The following is an 18,902-nucleotide window of genomic DNA, read 5'->3' as shown; positions in this document are numbered from 1 at the left end:
GTCGGGGGCGATGAAACAACAGAGCACGTTTATTTTCAATGACAGAAGCGAAGTGGGCGGTACCGTTAGGCAAAAAGAACGTGGGCTAGGGACTTGAAAAGGGCGGGACCAAAGTTGGGGAATGTGGAACTTTATGCAAATACTCAGCGACATCTCGTTACTGTTGGCCAATCGAAGCTCATTAGTTTCCAGCCCTTCTTGATTGTCTGTTGATACCTAGTCTGCTTGCTACCACCAAAGGTAATTTACTATTGAGCCGACAGATGTATCATTTATGGAATGCGGTCTCAGCAAACGTGGGAACATTGCCTTTAATGTTTTTATTATTTAACCTTTGTTTAACTAGGCAAGTCAGTTAAGAACAAATTATTATTTACAATGACGGCCTACCCCGGCCAAACCCTAACCCGGACGAGGCTGGGCCAATTGTGTGCCGCCCTATGGGACTCCCAATCACGGCCAGTTGTGATACAGCCTGGAATCGAACCGCGGTCTGTAGTGACGCCTCTAGACCGCTGCGCCACTCGAGAGCTTAACAGACCTCACTTTAAAGTAATTTGCCTTGTTGCAAAAGTTGACCCATCACTTTAGAGTGGATTGCAGTCAAGAAGATTCAGTTGAAACTTAGACCGCTGCGCCACTCGGGAGCCCAAAGGGTGCATAGCCGACAAGGTGCGATCTGCTAGAATCCAGGGGGGAATCCTATGAAGCAAGCTAGATCTACTCAGGGTTTTCTAAAGCTAATCAGCTTCAATTAGCTTCGCATTGCATAGGCTTCGTCCGTACTATGACGGTGGATATTGCTCGTCCGTCTGCTGCTAACTCTAGCAGGCTTGTAACTACGCGTTCATGTAGCACATGGTTAGTCGGACGATAAAACTCTTCAGTGACTTAATACTGAAACGTCAATATATGGGCGAGTAAGTGCCACATTTTCATTTGTGCTGAAATCAAAATTAAATAATATTTTTCTTGCAAATTCAGCAAGCTATGGCGTGAAATAGAATGTTCGAACTGCCTTCTGTATTTTATTATTGTTAATGCCGACTTTGGTTTGCTTTGGTGTGCTTATCAATGCACAAACACCTTTCCCACCACTCTGGTCGATAAAATAATTGTATTAAGTCATACAAAAGTGTTACTGTGCGTGAAGTTTAAAATGCGTTCTGTCATTACTAAATGGGTAATGTGATATATTTTAACATTTTTTATTTTTTAACACAGACATTTTAATAAAATATTTAATCAGTTGTCTTCCTCAAATGAAGGAGGGAATCTGATTTCATTGGTCCTCAACTCGTGGCTCAGTCATTTCATTCAGGGTAAGTGGCATTGGCCGTGAGTTGCTCTTCCCCAGAGCAGGTTATAGTTCTGATGGATTCGTTGCATATAAATTTACCAGGCTTAAAAGGTGAGCCACTTTTGAATGACGGTTATCCCGAGTTGAACTCAAGAGTTGACCAAAGTTACCTCGCTAACTCCTCAAACCTGCTTTGTAGGATAACCCTTGGTTTTTTCTGACCATGTTGTGTTTGTGTGTGGCAGGTTATCAGTGGTGTACGGGAGGCCCTGAAGAGCCCGACCTCAGTCGAATACCTCTCTATTCTGATGTAGCAGCTGTCACTTCAGGTCCTACAGAGCCTAGTCAAGCTACTCACAACCATAGCCATCCAGTAGCCTCTACTATATACTACTTTCTTTACTGTTACAGCCACATCTTTACATGTTTCCTATCAGAACGGCAAGAGCTGGAGGTAATCGCGCTTCTGATATCATTGATTTACTTTTATTTGAAATCACTATTGGAGAACCTTGCCTTGCCTTTTTGTATTACTTTGGTTTGGTTGATTTTTCAGTTTTATTGATACAGCTATTGAGAATTGAGAGAAATTACTTTTCATCTTCTCTCGGGATATGGACAGTACTTGTTGAGGCTTTAGTGCTCTGAAATGAAGACTGTAATTTCCAAGAAGATTGTGCAGACGTACTGTATCATCGAATAGGCTTGTTATTACACAGGTGCATAGTTTACAGCTTCATGGCGGAAATGTATAGTCGTATTATGCCTCTCCTAATTTTCAAACAAACACTGATATACTGAATCTGATGATACTGTAAATGTCTAAATCAAATCTTCAAAGTTACAAGCCTCCCAATGTTTAACCCCATGCTTCTATACAACCAAATAAATCACACTCAGGTTTTCCACTGTGTATAAAAATGTCATGTGATCGACTATATTGCCATACTGGAAGAGGATGGTGCAATAAATGTGTCGCTGTTTATCCCAGCTTCCTTCACAGGAAGTTTATGGTGTTGTAATCTCATTTGTTCCAAGTGTGACAAGAAAGTTGTGTCTGAAAATATTTGTTTTGGACCAGGTGGCTCGCGCGAATTGAAACATTATCTGAGGAGCATTTTGGAGGCGATAAAAATATTTTATCGTGATTCTTTATGGATATTTTGTGTATTTTATTATTCAAACATTTTAGGACGATACGGTTACAGATATAACCATAGTATATTATTTCTAAAGCTTTTCGCTTGAAGCCAATAACATGTTGATTTTGTTGGTGCGAGTTTTCATTTTTTCCTTGTTCATTTAAACATTTGTGTAATTAAAATATTGTGCAATGGAATTGTGTCGAAATTGTAAAAGCCTATAGGGTGAATTCAGAAAGTGGAACATCATATAAACTGGGACAGCTTAATCCTGAAGCATATATTTATTGGTCTGACAAGAGAAAATCTCAATTATTGTTATGCCACGTTCAAAACAACTTGGAAATCTCCGACATCAGTGCGTTCAAGACAACTGGGAACTTGGAGGGGGGAAACGTTTTGAAGGGTCATCCAACTCGGAATTCCAAATCAGAAACTCTGGCATCTTTCTCGAGCTCTGACTTTCCGACCTGAAGATCACTGATGCCTCGTTTTTTTCTGAGTTCACAGTTGTCTTGAAAGCACCAACACTAATGCAACGTTCACATATTACTAGAAAACTCGGAAATGCCACACTTGCAAACTGGTTGTAGTTATGCACGAGCCATGTTTAACTAGTTAGTAAAGCGGACATTTCTGAGATTCCTAGTTCCGATTAATTTAGTTGCGCAACACAAATAGAAAGACAGTTTGTAACAGTAAACAAATGCCCTTGCAGAGAAACCAACCACATGATAAAAATCACATCACTTCGTTGGTTTGACATCATAGAGGGGGCAGATGCCACGTTCAAAACAACTGGGTACTAGACCGAAATCTCCGACGTCAGTGAGTTCACATCAACTGGGAACTCCCGAAAGAAACTTGCTCTGAGTTGGGAAAATCGTTTTGAACAGTGATTCAACTCGGAATTCCAGGTCAGCAACTCTAACCTCTTTCTAGATATCCGATCTGGACGTCGTGATTAGACCTCGTTTTTTCTCTGAGTTCCCAGTTGTCTTGAAAGCACCAAGAGCAAACTTCAAACAGGAAGTTCACCTTACAATGCACAGTGACATATAGCTTTTTTTCTGTTGGCCATACAACTCATAATGAACAGTGCCAAGTTGTGATGTAAATGTGCATACTACTGGTGCATCAAATACATATTTTTTTTAAGTTGCCAATATTATGTTTACATTTTGTAATTCAGCACTTTTTTGTTGTCCCGCTTTACTAAACATAGCTAGCTAAAGTAGGACAGTCTTCTAGGCTTTTCCAATGGAGGAAAGATCCGGTTTACTACTTTTATTTCTTGTACATTTTTTCTTGTAGAATTGTTATTAGTACTGTTATTTGAAGGAATTCAGAAAAAATGTGACACTTTATCTATCCAACATATACAACACATGATACATTTCTGAAATTCTCAGATGTTTCCTAATCACACAACATTGAATTGTTTTTGGGGTACAATTAGGACTGTAATAATGGTGTCCCAGTTTATCTAACCTGCTGTCTACCAAGTGAGAACTGAAAATAGGGTTTTGACTCAGTGTACACAAATGGGTGTGCCGGCCTTCTGTGATAAAAATGTGTGTTTGTGCGTGATTATGAAACATTTTGAGGATTTCAGAAATGTATCATGTAATATGTTGGAGAGATGTCTGAAAAGGTTACAGGAGACTGAAGTTTGCCCGATTACTCTTCCCATTCAGAATTCAACCTAGTGTATCAATTCACTCACTTCACTGACAACAATTCAAGTCACTGACAACAATTTTGGATGAAGGCCTATTATATATATATAGGCCTTCATCCATATATATATATGAACATGTTTGGTTTAGATGTCTTCACTTATAAGCCTATCATTGTTTTTTTTTTTTTACAAAAGACAAGGGAACATTTCAAATGTATATTCAGACAAAAGAGCATAAATTCATAAACTCATGGATTCGGTATACACAGCAGATTATAAAGCGACTGTGTTGGATAATTAAAGGCGTTAATTAATTAAACAGGCATTAACATTAAAATGTTCCGATAAATAGCCTGCTAAGCTATAGCATTTAACCAGCCGGTTTCTTCTCGAGAAGAAAACAAATAGGCTAGGCTAAAACGAATCATGCGCAAATACAATCCTTGTGGATCACAACCAAAACTTTTAAATCCTGTATTTTTGTGTTGTGTGAAATGATATTCAGAATTTGGCCTGTAGCTAATGAAAATCTATAGGCCTATTTAATAAATACATGTTTAATTTTCAAAACAAGAATTCAAGAATGAAAACAATTAGGCATATAGCCAAGCAATGATAGAATAACATAAACGTATTTTGAAAGGGACATATTTACGCTACATGTATTACATACAATTCTCCAGCACAGTTTTTCGGTGTTGACAGTTTTTCATTTCAATCCATGTTGTGTTTCCTTGTGCCTCCTCATATCCACTTTCCTTTGGAATCCTTTGCCGCAGAGGCCGCAGCCGAAAGGTTTGAAGCCTGTGTGCTTGCGGCTGTGCGTGATGAGGTTGGAGCTCTGACTGAAGGCCTTCCCGCATACCTGGCACTTGTGCGGCTTCTCACCTGATAATGTATACAAGTTGCATTATGAAAGTGTCAATTTGAGCTCTCCATATCTGCTGTGATTGTTCTCGTGCCTAATTGTCTGACTTTTAGAAGCATAATATGCATACCCACTGGGCACCGAGGTCAATTCAAGGTCTATTCCACGTTGGTTTAACGTAATTTAATTGAACTGACGTGGAAACAACATTAATTCAACCAGTGTGTGCCCAGAGGGAAAAGTTACTTTTTGTTTGGTTGACACTTTTAAATAACAGGCGTTTGTAAAATATTTTATATAATCTTTTAAAATCAGTAACGTATCTTTTGTGGTTGGTGCGGGATCTCTCACCTGTATGGATAAAGGTGTGTTTCTTCATGTCGGACTTCTGATGGAATCTCTTCCCGCAGTACTGACAAGGGTAGGGCCGCGTGTCCGAGTGGATAAGCAAGTGCGTGGACAGCGTGGACGAGCGCTTGAAGCTTTTGTCACATATTTTACAGTTGAAGCTCCTCTCCTGTGAACCAGGTAAGATGTGAGTGCATGTGACATGTGGCCGTCTGCGCCTTTTAATTTCATCCATTGCGTTTTTGTCGTTTACGCATGCATTACACGTGGTATTGATTCCCAATAGGCATAGGAGAAAGTAGGCCTAAAGGTCCAAATATTAAGTGACATAGGCATTTGGGCCTTACCTGTGAGTGAACGCCCTTGTGTTGTTCGAGGCTCACTGCGTGCCCAAACGTTTTCCCACACAATCCACAGGCAAAGGGGCGAGTACCGCTATGCGACCGACGAACGTGAACCTCTAACCCGTGCGGCGTCGAGAATACCTTTAGGAAAGGATGAACGAGACGGTATTATGTGTTAATAAGTGACAATCACCCAATTGAAACCGAACAATTGTTTATCGTTGCCATACGTTTTGATAGATGAGTGTGGCTAGGCCCACCTTGCAACACTTGATGCATTTGTACGATCCACTTGGTTCTATACGGGAACAGATGAGATCGGATTCAGACTTGATTTCAGAGGCCTTGGTCTTCAGCTTGAGGTCCGAATATAACTGGTCGGCGTCCCGCATTCTATAGGTAGGGAACACCGTCGACCCAAAGTCCCTGTAAAATCCAGTGTGTGGGCCCCTCTGTGCGTAAATGAGGGAGTTGGTGGCACCATCCTCGGATCCATAGAGGCCCATCTGTATGTCGGGCTCCAGGGTTGTGGGGAGATTGTGTTGATATGTTCGCTGTACAAGGTGCCGGAGCTCGGAGCCAGAGTAGGCAATCCATGGATAAGGGCGAAATGGAATGGCGAAAGGGTGAGCGTCGTCTGCTGACGGAGTGAAGCATTGTTCCGAATCTGGAAAACATTTGGACTATGAGTCGTCACGTTTCCAAATACTATTGACAAAAATAGGTAATAGTTATTAAATAATACACCCTTTAATATTCTGGTAGCCTATATTGAAGGATAAAAGTGCTAAAATATGAAAAGCAGAGGGACAGCCTCAAATAACCATGTTTGGAGATGCAGTGCGCATATGCGTAATGATGACATCACAACAAACTATAAACACAAACCTGGTGATGCAGATGGAGATGGAGGGCGCCAGTAGTCGTCATAGTCCGAGAAGCGGTCGCACACGCTGCCCTCGCAGCTCAGCGGGTAGATGGGCGAGTGGTCAGCCGTGTGCACCAGACGGGATTCCGGGGAGAGGTTAGGTGCAACCTGCGCGTCACAGTTCCCCTCAAACTCAACCTGCAATTTGCTTTCTATAGCCACAGAGAAAGAGAGCAAGGACTGGCACTTAACTCAAGCTCACAATATTCGTCATAGTTTTATATTTTATTTGTGAATTCTAAAAAGTAAACATAAATATTTGACGCGAATTTAGAGACATTTGAATCGTATCCATATCCAAACAGAGTTGTGTGTGACGTGCATAATGTATTATAATTAAGTCCAGGCCTAGGCATGACATATGTTGAGAGCAGCATCACAGATAGACATACCTGCGCATATATGGGCTAAAATAGTATCCATTCTAATGTAGTCATCATCCAGGTATCGTGGTTGGTGGTAGCTATGTGCTCGTTTACTCTTCACCAAAAATGACCTCGGCATGGTTACTCTCTGCTGTGTGACTGTCAAGATCCCTGGTCACTTGTGATGAAATCCTCTTCGTCCACACGGACCTATTTTATCTCTGGAAAGATTTGAATACCATTGGTTGACAGGTTCATCCAGCATAGGGATTTTTTGGCAGGAGATGAAGCATGCGCATTGCCCAAAGGCACCTGCGCGTTCACCAGGTGTTGTTAGACAGGTGGCCAGAGGAACTTACTGCCCTCCACGGTCTGCGGAGTGTGTGATTGAATACCACAACTTATCATATTTCAAAAAGGTCATTAAGAGGCCATAGTAGTTGTTTCCTTTCATGACAGGTAATATTTGAGTTTCTTCAGAATCAGATGACAGAATATCATTTGATACAATGATTGGTTTAAACGTGTGTGCATTGGGTTAAAATTGACATAATCTTATTGGAATTTCTTTGATTATGATGTGGAGTCTTTAGAATATTTTTGTCGATTTAAAGCCCTAACCCTCCCTTCATTAATGGCCTATGCAGCTAGGCCCATGTCAATGTAAACGGATCCTGCGGTACCTTCTCAGAGCTCACCCACCGGCAATGATATCCCATGAATGACGCATGCACGGCAAGGTGACGAGCCCTCTCCATGCAACCGTCTGCATGTGCGGACCTGAGGTATCCCTTACTGAACCGCCGTCAGTTAACATGCTGGCTAATTCACCCGTATAGACCCAATAACTTCTTCCAAATGTATCTTATCCAAATGCGTAATGCAAAAGCATGTCAAGGCTCTATTGCTATATCAGTACCCACTGGGCACACTGGTTTAATCACCGTTCTTTTCCCGTCATTTCAATGAAATGAGACGCTCTGCTCGCCATTGATTAAAACAAGTTGGAGTGAATTGAGATGTTGTCATTTATCCTATTCCAGAAATCACTAAGCTTCAAATTAAATCATTGCGAGGATTTTCGTGTTCAAAGTTGGTGTTCGACGTTGTCTGAAAGCAAAGTGATATCGATTTCTGGACGGTGTGGGAAAGAACGTTGTTAGTTGAACCTGCAAGTACAACTTGAGATAAGCAAAGTTGGAACACATGCTCGATACTCATAGCCAAAGTAGTTTACCCGTGCTTATTATCATTTATTTACAGAGCCTTTTGAGTAACAACTAACACCTCCAACACATTGCAACTGTAAGTAATTGATAAATCACTTGACATCAGAAGTATTGCCCCCCCTCTCCCCCCAAAAAGTATTTAATTCATTACCTTAAAACATTTGACACTCAATCAACCACACAAAGAAGCATTAACATTTAGTCTACATTGTTAAAATTGTCAAGAAACAAAACAGTTTCAGTTACAATTTTTGTTATTTATGCATTGAGACCTACCCGTACACGGTGTCCACATGCGTAATAGACGCCACTTGCAGCGTTCCTTCTCTCTCATCTGAACACAGCAGCTGTGCGGCTGTCATGACCTTTAAACAGCTGACAACTTCCTGAACTTCAGATTTTTTTGCACAACTTTCAGTAAATAGACAGTGATTAGGCCTGATCACTAATGACATAAAGGGCTATTCTAAATAATTTGTACTCTTACTTCAATTGTTCTACCTTGTTTGACAATCAAGTTATATGAAATGACTTCAACCAAATTGATTTGATGTTATAACAAAGTTATACCTCCTCATGAATTAATAACACAACACCCAATGAATCATCATTTAAAAATTCCCACAGACAACTCATGTTCCAAAGCAGCTTTTCCATATCCCAATTTTACTCTGTTTGTCTATTTACAGCTCAAGGTAGGGCTGTGAGTTTGTAATGATGTTTCCAATATTAGACCTATGGGTTATGGGCTGGCTAGACTTATCCTTAGCTGTGACAGTGCCAATGCCCACACAGAAGCTGTGTAATTTCAGACAGATGCTAAACATTCCTTTAAATGGATCTCACAACTATTCATTATCTGAACTATTTGTGTACTGAACTGACCAGGCATCTTGACTGACATGAATAGCTCATTGTTGTCTTCTCTCGTGGTTTTCACTTTCCTGCAGGTGGAAGTTCACTTGATTAGAGGGCCTCCACCCTTAAAACTAGACGGACTGTCACTGGATGGAGTTCACTGGAATAGAAGGCATCCAACCTGAAAGCCAGACGGACTGTCACTTGATGCACCAATGCCTACTCTTACACACAGGGCAGGGCATAGTGGCCTTCATTGTTTCTCTTTATAGATTTGATATCACATCTGAGGATGCACCTTTATGTGCCTTTTAGGGTCTTGAGAATGAGACTGATTAGATAAATAGCTTGACATGCAAAATACTGTACAGACTTAATATGGTGTCTGAGGCATTAAGAGCATCAAGCAAACTAAGAGCATCAAGTGCATCAAGCCCAACACTCTGGCTTGTCTATAATAATGACCATATAAGCCATTACAAAAATTAAAAGGAGTGCAAATATCTTTGCATCCTTTTGAGCAGTCAATCACAATCACACTGCATTGAGGTAAAGGCAAAGCAGACTGACCTTGTGCAGTGTTGCAGAGTGATATCTATCTGAGCAGAGCTGAAGGAATTGGAGAGTATAAACTCAGAGGCAGAACAGGAAATCAAACACAGTGCAGAGCAGGTGCTATCAACACTGCGGCAGGTCATCATCTCGTCAGCCGGGCTTTTTTTCTCTCTCTCCTTTTCTCACCATCCAGAGACCCTGGTGGTAAACGTTACAGTCTCTCAGCCAAATATGTGATTGAAATAGCTGCAAAGAGTCGCTGTGATAACAGCTTGTGGTTTTTTTCTTTCAACTTTCTCAAACATGCTATAGAAATAAACGTGGGCTTTGACTTGCTGTCTCTGAACCACCAGTCTATATCTGCAGCTCAAGCTAATGTTCTTGAAACCATATCTGCGCAGAGAGAAAGTATGTGACTGCTGTTCCTGGAAAGTATATATAGTATTTTACCTGTGCAATGCTGTCGCGTCAACACCACACAGTCCCTGTGAATCTCTCAGAAGACAACTCAGTTCAAAACACTTCATTGTGCAATATGTTAGTTATTTGAGGGTTGTTTTCCAGACCCAGATTAAGTCTGCTACTCCTGGACTTAAAACGTTGTGCTAAATGGAGATCCTCCATTAAAAGTGCTATTAAATCCAGGACTAGGCTTAAACTTGGTCTGGGAAACCAGCCCTGAAAGTTTCAACTGAATCTTCTTGACTGCAATCCACTCTAAAAGTGATGCAACAAGGAAAATGCCTTTAAAGTCAGGTCTGTTAAGCTCTCGGGTGGTGCAGCGATCTAGAGGCGTCACTACAGACCGCGGTTCGATTCCAGGCTGTATCACAACCGACCGTGATTAGGAGTCCTATAGGGCTGCGTCTCGTCCAGGTTAGGGAAGGCCGTCGTTGTAAATAAGAATATGTTCTTAACGGACTTGCCTCGTTAAATAAAGGTACAAAAATAAGCCTACCACTGATAGACTAATCTTATGTATCTGTGGGTTTTATAAAGCCGAGCAGGTATTCTCAGACATTATCAACAGCTCAGTGGACTGTGAGCCTCCACAGTCCATTTTGTAGCTCATGTGACTCAAGCATGTTTGGATTCTTGTCCAATTTACCATAGAATATTAAGCTACACAGTGTATCAAAATAGTCTCCCCAATGTACGTCAAGCAGTCAGAGGCAGATCATGGGGGTTGGAATCCAGTAAGAGTGGAGTCTGTTGTGGAGCCTCCATCAGTGTTGAGACATCTCTATAAAAACCACACCGCTATCTAATCACCTCACAAGTTCCTCTGGCCCACTCACACAAACCACACAAACGTGAAGCGCTAAGGAAACACACACACACACACACACACACACACACACACACACACACACACACACACACACACACACACACACACACACACACACACACACACACACACACACACACACACACACACACACACACAAACACACAGCTTAGGAAAAAAACACATGGACACGCACACACAAACCTTACTTTAACTTCACCCACTGCCTCCCCTCATTCAACCACAGCCCAATGGGAACAACAAGCCAAATCTGACTGAACCCCCAGCTGCCAACTGCTCCCTCCAGATAGGGCTGCAATCGAGAACACAATGCATGATTTACTGTGTCGCAGTCGAAACAAAACCACAAGACAGTTCTTCTCTCAGAGGGATAGCATCTTGTTCTCCCTTCAAATCTTGTCATCTGAACTAGTAAATCAGTGGTTGTGAGGAAGAAAACCCTATAGTCCCCTTCTGTCCACACTATGTCTCATTTCTTTTCCAACTGTCCTACACTCTTAGAAAAAAGTGTTCCTAAAGGGTTCTTCGGCTGTACCCATAGGAGAACACCTTTTGGTTTCCATGTTGAACCCTCTGTGGACCGCGTTCTACCTGGAACCAAAAATGGTTCCTCAAAGGTTTCTCCTATGGGGACAGCCAAATAGCCTTTTTTATGTTCCAGGTAGCACCTTTTTTTCTAAGAGTGTATGATCATAAGATTTCTTCTTCAAATCAGTGTGTACCTTTACAGTTTCTCCATCAATGAGTCATGCATGCTTCTTCTTTCGTTTGGGTTCCCCTGTATTGTATGTTATATAAGATTATGAATTACGAAGGTCAAGAAAGTGGACCAAACAGCAACTTGAATGTGCATTTTCCTTAAACTGCACAGAAAGGTAAACGATATACAGCTACAGACTGTAGGCCTATTTGTCTATATATTGGCATGATTTTGTCAATAATTAAGTTTTTGAAAACACTCTCTCCTGGACTTGCTGGATGCTATAAACAGGTTACAAATCACCTCCTCAGAAAAGGAGTACCTCATCAATCTGATCAACAAGACCCCTTGTTAGCAAGCCGCCAGGCCAATTTCTGGTTGTAAATCATCCAAAGTGGGCAAATACTAGGAATCTCATGGAAACAGACGTGTGGAAATCTACTCAGAGCTTCCTGGTTATTGTGCCCCTCTTTAGGAGCATGTTGGAGTTTGTTGCTGAGAGGTCAGGGTTCACAACCACGCTCTCCGTGTCGTGTGGTTTTCTGATACACTTGACTGCATTCAGTGCAAAGAGCTTATTGATAGGTTATTGATTTACAGCTCTGTGTTGAAGGGCTATGATTCATAGTAACATTGAAGTCTTCCTGGTAGCCACTGGTTACTGTCTTCTCAGTACATTGGTAGTTTTAATCTCCCTTGTTAAATATTCCTAAAAGGACTGCTTCAGAGCTCATTGTTGATATTGATAAGATGTTTGACTTGTTTGGACAAAATAAGATATTAAGGATATTAAGTTGATTTATTTGCCACATGTTTTGTAGTTTTACTTTAGTGCCTCATTGCAAACAGGATGCATGTTTTGGAATATTTGTATTGTGTACAGGCTTCCTTATTTTCACCTTTTTCACTGTCATTTAAGTTAGCATTGTGGAGTAACTCCAATGTTGTTGATCCATCCTCAAAGCCATTAAGGTCTTTATCTGTTTTAGTCACCATTGGCTTCATTGTGAAACCCCTGAGCGGTTTCCTTCCTGAGTTAGGAAGGACGCCTGTATCTTTATAGTGACTGGGTGTATTGATACACCATCCAAAGTGTAATTAATAACTTCACCATGCTCAAACGGTTATTCAATGTCTGTTTTTTTACCCATCTACCAATAGGTGCCCTTCTTTGTGAGACATTGGAAAACCGCCCTGGTCTTTGTGGTTGAATCTGTGTTTGGAATTCACTGCTCGACTGAGGGACCTTATGTGTGGGGTACAGAGATGAGGTAGTCATTGAAAAATCATGTTAAACACTTATTATGTGACTCATTAAGCAAATATTGACTTCTGAACTTTTACATTTTTTAAAGGTAACCTTTATTTAACTAGGCAAGACAGTGAAGAACAAATTCTTATTTACGATGACTTATTTAGTCTTGCCATAATGAAAGGGCTGAATACTTATTGACTCAAGTCATTTCAGCTTTTCATTTTTAATGAATTTGTAAATATTTCTACAAACATAATTCCACTTTGACATTATGGGGTATTGTTTGTAGGCCAGTGACACCAAATCTCAATTTAAATTCAGGCTGTAAGACAACAAAATGTGGAAAAAGTCAAGGGGTGTGAATACTTTCTGAAGGCCCTGCATAAACCATCAACTTAGTGTATACCACTAATGCTTAATAGAAGTGTTTCAGCATGAAATATCCTTAAAAGATGTTTTACACACTTGTATTTATTTCACTTTGTTAAAATGTCTTTAATGTAAATGTTTTGGTGTCAAACTGGTGGCAGCTGTGAAAAAAAGTTAATAGTTGGAAGAGTTTCAGAGTTAATGGAAAATAATGCCATTGTTGATTAGATTTTTTTATTTATTAATTAGGCCAAATAGTCTAACCTGTCTAACCTGTCCATGAAGACGTGGATGTCGATTAAGGCAGCCCCCCGCACCTCCCTGATTCAGAGTGGTTGGGTTAAATGCAGAAGACACATTTCAGTTGAATACATTCAGTTGGACAACTGACTAGGTATCCCACTTTCCCTTTCCCTATCCACTAGAAAGTAGACACAGATATTTAAAAAGATAATACTCTACATTAATATATTTAAAGGTTATTCAAGTATAAATTACCAAAGTTACCATATATTGCTATAGATTACCTGCTAATTACCAAAATTACAGAAGATTATCTTTGGTAGATCAGTTATCTTTGGTAAATTACCAGTAGCTTTGCAGACCTAGTTTTGGCAGAGAAATTTTCTTCTGAAAATAAACTCTGTCTGCTTCTCTGAATAAGGTGTGAGAAGTCTGGTCAAAGTGTCACATAGCTGACTGAGCACAAAACACTTTTTCAAACAGGAGTTGCTAGATCTCAGCGCCATCTCCACTATTTCCGCTATATATTTGGCATGTAATTTACTTATTCCTTGTAGGGTAATCTATCGTAATGAGTAAGCTTTGGACAAATTTGCCTTTTCCGAGCCAGACAGCCCATAGTAGGTACTGACACAAATGTGGTTTTATGTAGGCCTTTATTGTAATTAGGGCTTAAAACCACTTTTGTGTTGAATGGAAAAAAACTAGGACTTCACTGAATTGACGTTCTGCATCCACAGTCATCCTATGCAAGATATGTCTGTTCTGCTGCAGCACCAGTCAACCATGGGCGGCTTCTCACTCAACCACCTAGGCCTATTACAGGCACTACAAGATGACTGGACTGTACTGGATGGGCACTCAGGGCACGTGCCTCAGGGCCCTCGACCTTCAAGGGGGCTGCCAACCGAAATATTTTTGAGGTTGGGGACCCCCAGATACCATAGGATAGCAAAATCTTTAGAATTACAAGAAAATTAGCTTTAAAACTATTCAATTATCACTCAGTCTCATGGAAAAATGTGTAGAATAGCAGGAAATGTGAACAATATCATGAGATAAGCTATAAAACAGCACATTCTTTCTCTCTAACCCATTGCAAAAAGTATAGAATTGCAGGAAATTAGCTTTAAAACTGTACATTTTCTCATAGCCTCTTGACAAAATGTGTAGAATAGCATTCTAAAACATTTTTTCAACACACAATTTGTTGAAATGCATGAAGTTATCTGTTTTCACCCCCCAAAAAAGGTTGGTCCCCTGGGGCCCCAAATGGGGTAGTCCGGCTCTCCTGTCACAGTTGCTCTCTCTTGCGAAACCAGTTCTGCAGAACAGAGCTTGAGAATGGCAGTGACCTGTTCACTAGGACCCAATGTGACTGAATGACAGCAGTGATGTTCTCACTGAGAGTGAGAGAGAAAGATCTTATCAGTCATTTTATCCAGAAAAGGAGAAGACATTGGTTCCTTTTTAAGGGTTGAGTGATCTACAGATAAGCCTAAATTTGAACAAACTCATAGTGCGATGAAGAAATCTAAATGTTTTATCTTTCTATATCCTGAGACCGGGGTTTGAGTCGACCGGCTAGGCAGTTGTTTGTTATGTACTTGAACGGACATATCAAACTCTGGGAAACGTTATTTAATAGTTTATCCGTCATTGATGTGCTACTGTACTGTTATCTCTCTCTATATATATAATTATAAATGAGAAACACTGTAAAGTTTGTAATATAGTGCGAAGAGAACATAATTTGGCTAATCAGAATGCGTTCTAAAACGTTTTCAATGTTCTTCAAATGAACTGTCGACCTTTTGGATCTTATCTCAAAGTCCGTTTCACAAACAAAGACAAGGAGGTGGGAAAAGTTTCAATTTTAGGAGGACGGGTAATGTGATTTTAACATAATTTAATAAACAATGAATGATAGACAACTTCAATATGTATGGTAATAACATTTGTTTGGATTTTTCAAAGAGTCATCAATATTTCACCTTGCGAGTGAGGTACACACACAATAGTGATGTTTAACATAAACATTTCAAGCACCCTGTCCTATAGTTGACCCCTGTGAGTCAGGACCTTCCCAAGGCTTGACTGCTGTATGAACTAGGTTGAATAATCAAAGCAGAGTGCTCATTGGGTGAGGTTACCACATATACGTCAATGGTCTCTACTCATCACCACCAGCCCTACCAGGGAAGAGCTGGATCAGCAGACTGGTCATGGCTGCTTCAATGTCAAGGGAGACTCTGTCCCAATATATTCACACTAGCATACCATTTAGTATGAAGCAATGTATTGAACATGCATTCTAAGTGGTATACTTAGTATGGGTATTGCAATGTGGCCATTTTTAAACTGCATTTCAATAGTTAACTAATTTCTTATAGAGTTAGAATTTACCCTTGCTTACTTAACTGGGTGTGGCTGTCCCTGCCATCGGTCTCTAGCACAGCAGAGCAGATACCGTGGTTGTCCCTGCCATCGGTCTCCAGGACAGCAGAGCAGATACCGTGGCTGTCCCTGCCATCGGTCTCCAGGACAGCAGAGCAGATACCGTGGCTGTCCCTGCCATCGCTCTCCAGGACAGCAGAGCAGATACCGTGGCTGTCCCTGCCATCGCTCTCCAGGACAGCAGAGCAGATACCGTGGCTGTCCCTACCATCGCTCTCCAGGACAGCAGAGCAGATAACGTGGCTGTCCCTGCCATCACTCTCTAGGACAGCAGAGCAGATACCGTGGCTGTCCCTGCCATCGCTCTCCAGGACAGCAGAGCAGATACCGTGGCTGTCCCTACCATCGCTCTCTAGGACAGCAGAGCAGATACCGTGGCTGTCCCTACCATCGCTCTCTAGGACAGCAGAGCAGATACCGTGGCTGTCCCTGCCACCGCTCTCTAGGACAGCAGAGCAGATACCGTGGCTGTCCCTGCCATCGCTCTCCAGGACAGCAGAGCAGATACCGTGGCTGTCCCTGCCATCGCTCTCCAGGACAGCAGAGCAGATACCGTGGCTGTCCCTACCATCGCTCTCCAGGACAGCAGAGCAGATACCGTGACTCCACTGAATTGACGTTCTGCATCCACAGTCATCCTATGCAAGATATGTCTGTTCTGCTGCAGCACCAGTCAACCATGGGTGGCTTCTCACTCAACCACCTAGGCCTATTACAGGCACTACAAGATGACTGGACTGTACTGGATGGGCACTCAGGGCACGTGCCCCAGGGCCCCCGACCTTCAAGGGGGCTACCAACCAAAATATTTTTGAGGTTGGGGACCCCCAGATACCATAGGATAGCAAAATCTTTAGAATTACAAGAAAATTTGCTTTAAAACTATTCAATTATCACTCAGTCTAATGGAAAAATGTGTAGAATAGCAGAAAATGTGAACAATATCATGAGATAAGCTATAAAACAGCACATTCTTTCTCTCTGACCCATTGCAAAAAGTATAGAATTGCAGGAAATTAGCTTTAAAACTGTACATTTCCTCATAGCCTCATGACAAAAATGTGTAGAATAGCATTCAAAAAAAAAAATTCAACACACAATTTGTTGAAATGCATGAAATTATCTGTTTTCACCCCCCAAAAAAGGTTGGTCCCCTGGGGCCCCAAATGGGGTAGTCCGGCTCTCCTTTCACAGTTGCTCTCTCTTGCGAAACCAATTCTACAGAACAGAGCTTGAGAATGACAGTGACCTGTTCACTAGGACCCAATGTGACTGAATGACAGCAGTGATGTTCTCACTGAGAGTGAGAGAGAAAGATCTTATCAGTCATTTTATCCAGAAAAGGAGAAGACATTGGTTCCTTTTTAAGGGTTGAGTGATCTACAGATAGGGCTAAATTTGAACAAACTCATAGTGCGATGAAGAAATCTAAATGTTTTATATTTTATCTTATCTATCTTTCTTTCTTTCTGTCCCTGCCATCGCTCTCTAGGACAGCAGAGCAGATACCGTGGCTGTCCCTGCCATCGCTCTCTAGGACAGCAGAGCAGATACCGTGGCTGTCCCTGCCATCGCTCTCTAGGACAGCAGAGCAGATACCGTGGCTGTCCCTGCCATCGCTCTCTAGGACAGCAGAGCAGATACTGATGGGCAACCAAATGGAGCAGTGGTTCAGTGTTCAGTTGCCAGACTACAAACTGGCGGGCTCAATGAGGATGAAATCTAGCATAATTCAGCTAGCCAGCTAGTTCAGTCACAGATAGAACAATGAAGCAGATTTTTCACCGAATTATTAAATGTGAAGGATCCGGTTGGAGTTTTCACTCACTACCAAATATGGCCATGAGAGGAAGCCCAGTGGCCGACAGTGGGAGAAGATGGGGCGAGATTTATTTTGTACTACATTCTGCTAATTTTCTCATCGATGAAACATTTGATCTCAGTTTTCTTTTTCCCAAACTAGAATATGTTGCAAACAGAGTGGACTAAGTTTGTAGACTTTACCCTTTGCCAAAGTTTTTTAAAAAATGTGTTTTTTAGAAGGAGTGCAAGGGTGAATTGAGTTATTGCACACTCACACTTCACAGAGTTGGCGTTCCCTAATGAAATACAATTAAATCAAATGTTATTGGTCAAATACACATGGTTAGCAGATGTTATTGCAAGTGTAGCGAAATGCTTGTGACCAATATGCAAATATGGAAATATGCTAATACTGTACACGCTAGAATGTGCCAATAGGCTCTCGCTAACTCATGCTTGGCTTTGGCCACCACCTTGGTTGTTCTGCCCACTACAGGTTGGGGTCTATCTTGGGTTAGTTCTAAAAAATCCCACTTTTCATGAGTCATGATGTTTCACAATGCAGTTTACAAAGGAGCATGAGGTTGTGATTAATATCACAACATCCTATTCAATTCAGATGGCTTATAGTCAGTCTATTTAAAAATGCCATTAACAACAGATTACTTTATTTTGTATTTTTTACAAAATATGAATGAATTCATTTCAGAAGGCAGCATAAACAACTACAATAAAGCAGTGGCAGTCTGGTCTGGTGGTAGTGCTGCCAAGTTGGGTCTACACATAGCCCCTTTGGGCATGGGTTTGAAACCTGCTCTATGACCAGTAACTCTGTCTCCCCATCTTGATCTAATCTATACCTATCCAAAAAAGGAAGAAGTACTCTCCTTTGAAACAGTACAAAGTATATAGGCTATTGGCCTCTCAAATTCAACTCATGACCTTGAAGCACTTCCACTGCTCTTTTTTCATTGTTCCCCTCTAATAAAGGAGGGAACCTGGTTCACCAGTGGGTGCAATTACTTGTCAGGTACATTAGAAAACCAGCAGGCTTCGGACTTCGTTGAATACCACTGTGTAGTAGAGGAGGCTGGTGGGAGGAGCTATAGGAGGACAGGCTCATTGTAATGGCTGGAGTGGAATGA

The 18,902-nt window shown here is 41.3% G+C and overlaps 1 protein-coding gene and 1 long non-coding RNA gene across 3 annotated transcripts; one reads left to right on the top strand and one right to left on the bottom strand.

Annotated features, from left to right (window-relative positions):
- Positions 1-177: 177 nt before the first annotated feature.
- LOC109871623 (uncharacterized) lies at positions 178-2,306 on the top strand. 2 transcript variants are annotated; one of them, XR_002252318.1, is made up of 2 exons: positions 178-240; positions 1,546-2,306. It is a non-coding gene; the product is annotated as an uncharacterized LOC109871623 (long non-coding RNA). The 2 variants fall into 2 exon arrangements; XR_004205860.1 differs by lacking the exon at positions 178-240 and adding an exon at positions 509-1,322.
- A 1,992-nt stretch (positions 2,307-4,298) lies between these two features.
- LOC109871576 (zinc finger protein Gfi-1) lies at positions 4,299-9,821 on the bottom strand. The gene is made up of 8 exons (XM_031807247.1): positions 9,634-9,821; positions 8,482-9,244; positions 7,004-7,197; positions 6,572-6,763; positions 5,944-6,350; positions 5,687-5,824; positions 5,343-5,508; positions 4,299-5,011 (listed from the first exon to the last, which is right to left on the bottom strand). Exons 3-8 carry the CDS (start codon positions 7,113-7,115, stop codon positions 4,833-4,835), a joined length of 1,194 nt encoding a protein of 397 aa, XP_031663107.1. The 5' UTR covers positions 7,116-7,197; positions 8,482-9,244; positions 9,634-9,821; the 3' UTR covers positions 4,299-4,832.
- Positions 9,822-18,902: the final 9,081 nt, after the last annotated feature.

This window comes from Oncorhynchus kisutch, linkage group LG27, assembly GCF_002021735.2.
Source record: "Oncorhynchus kisutch isolate 150728-3 linkage group LG27, Okis_V2, whole genome shotgun sequence".
Classification (NCBI taxonomy): domain Eukaryota; kingdom Metazoa; phylum Chordata; class Actinopteri; order Salmoniformes; family Salmonidae; genus Oncorhynchus; species Oncorhynchus kisutch.
This window is presented reverse-complemented; position numbering and strand designations above follow the sequence as displayed.

What these genes read in the sequence shown, in the direction of transcription:
- LOC109871576 (XM_031807247.1), bottom strand. Translation starts at nt 7,115, where the DNA reads ATGCCGAGGTCATTTTTGGTGAAGAGTAAACGAGCACATAGCTACCAC. An exon ending in ATCTCCATCTGCATCACCAG is followed by an intron (nt 6,351 to 6,571) that starts GTTTGTGTTTAT and finishes AATGTTTTCCAG; the next exon opens with ATTCGGAACAATGCTTCACT. An exon ending in AATGCATCAAGTGTTGCAAG is followed by an intron (nt 5,825 to 5,943) that starts GTGGGCCTAGCC and finishes CCTTTCCTAAAG; the next exon opens with GTATTCTCGACGCCGCACGG.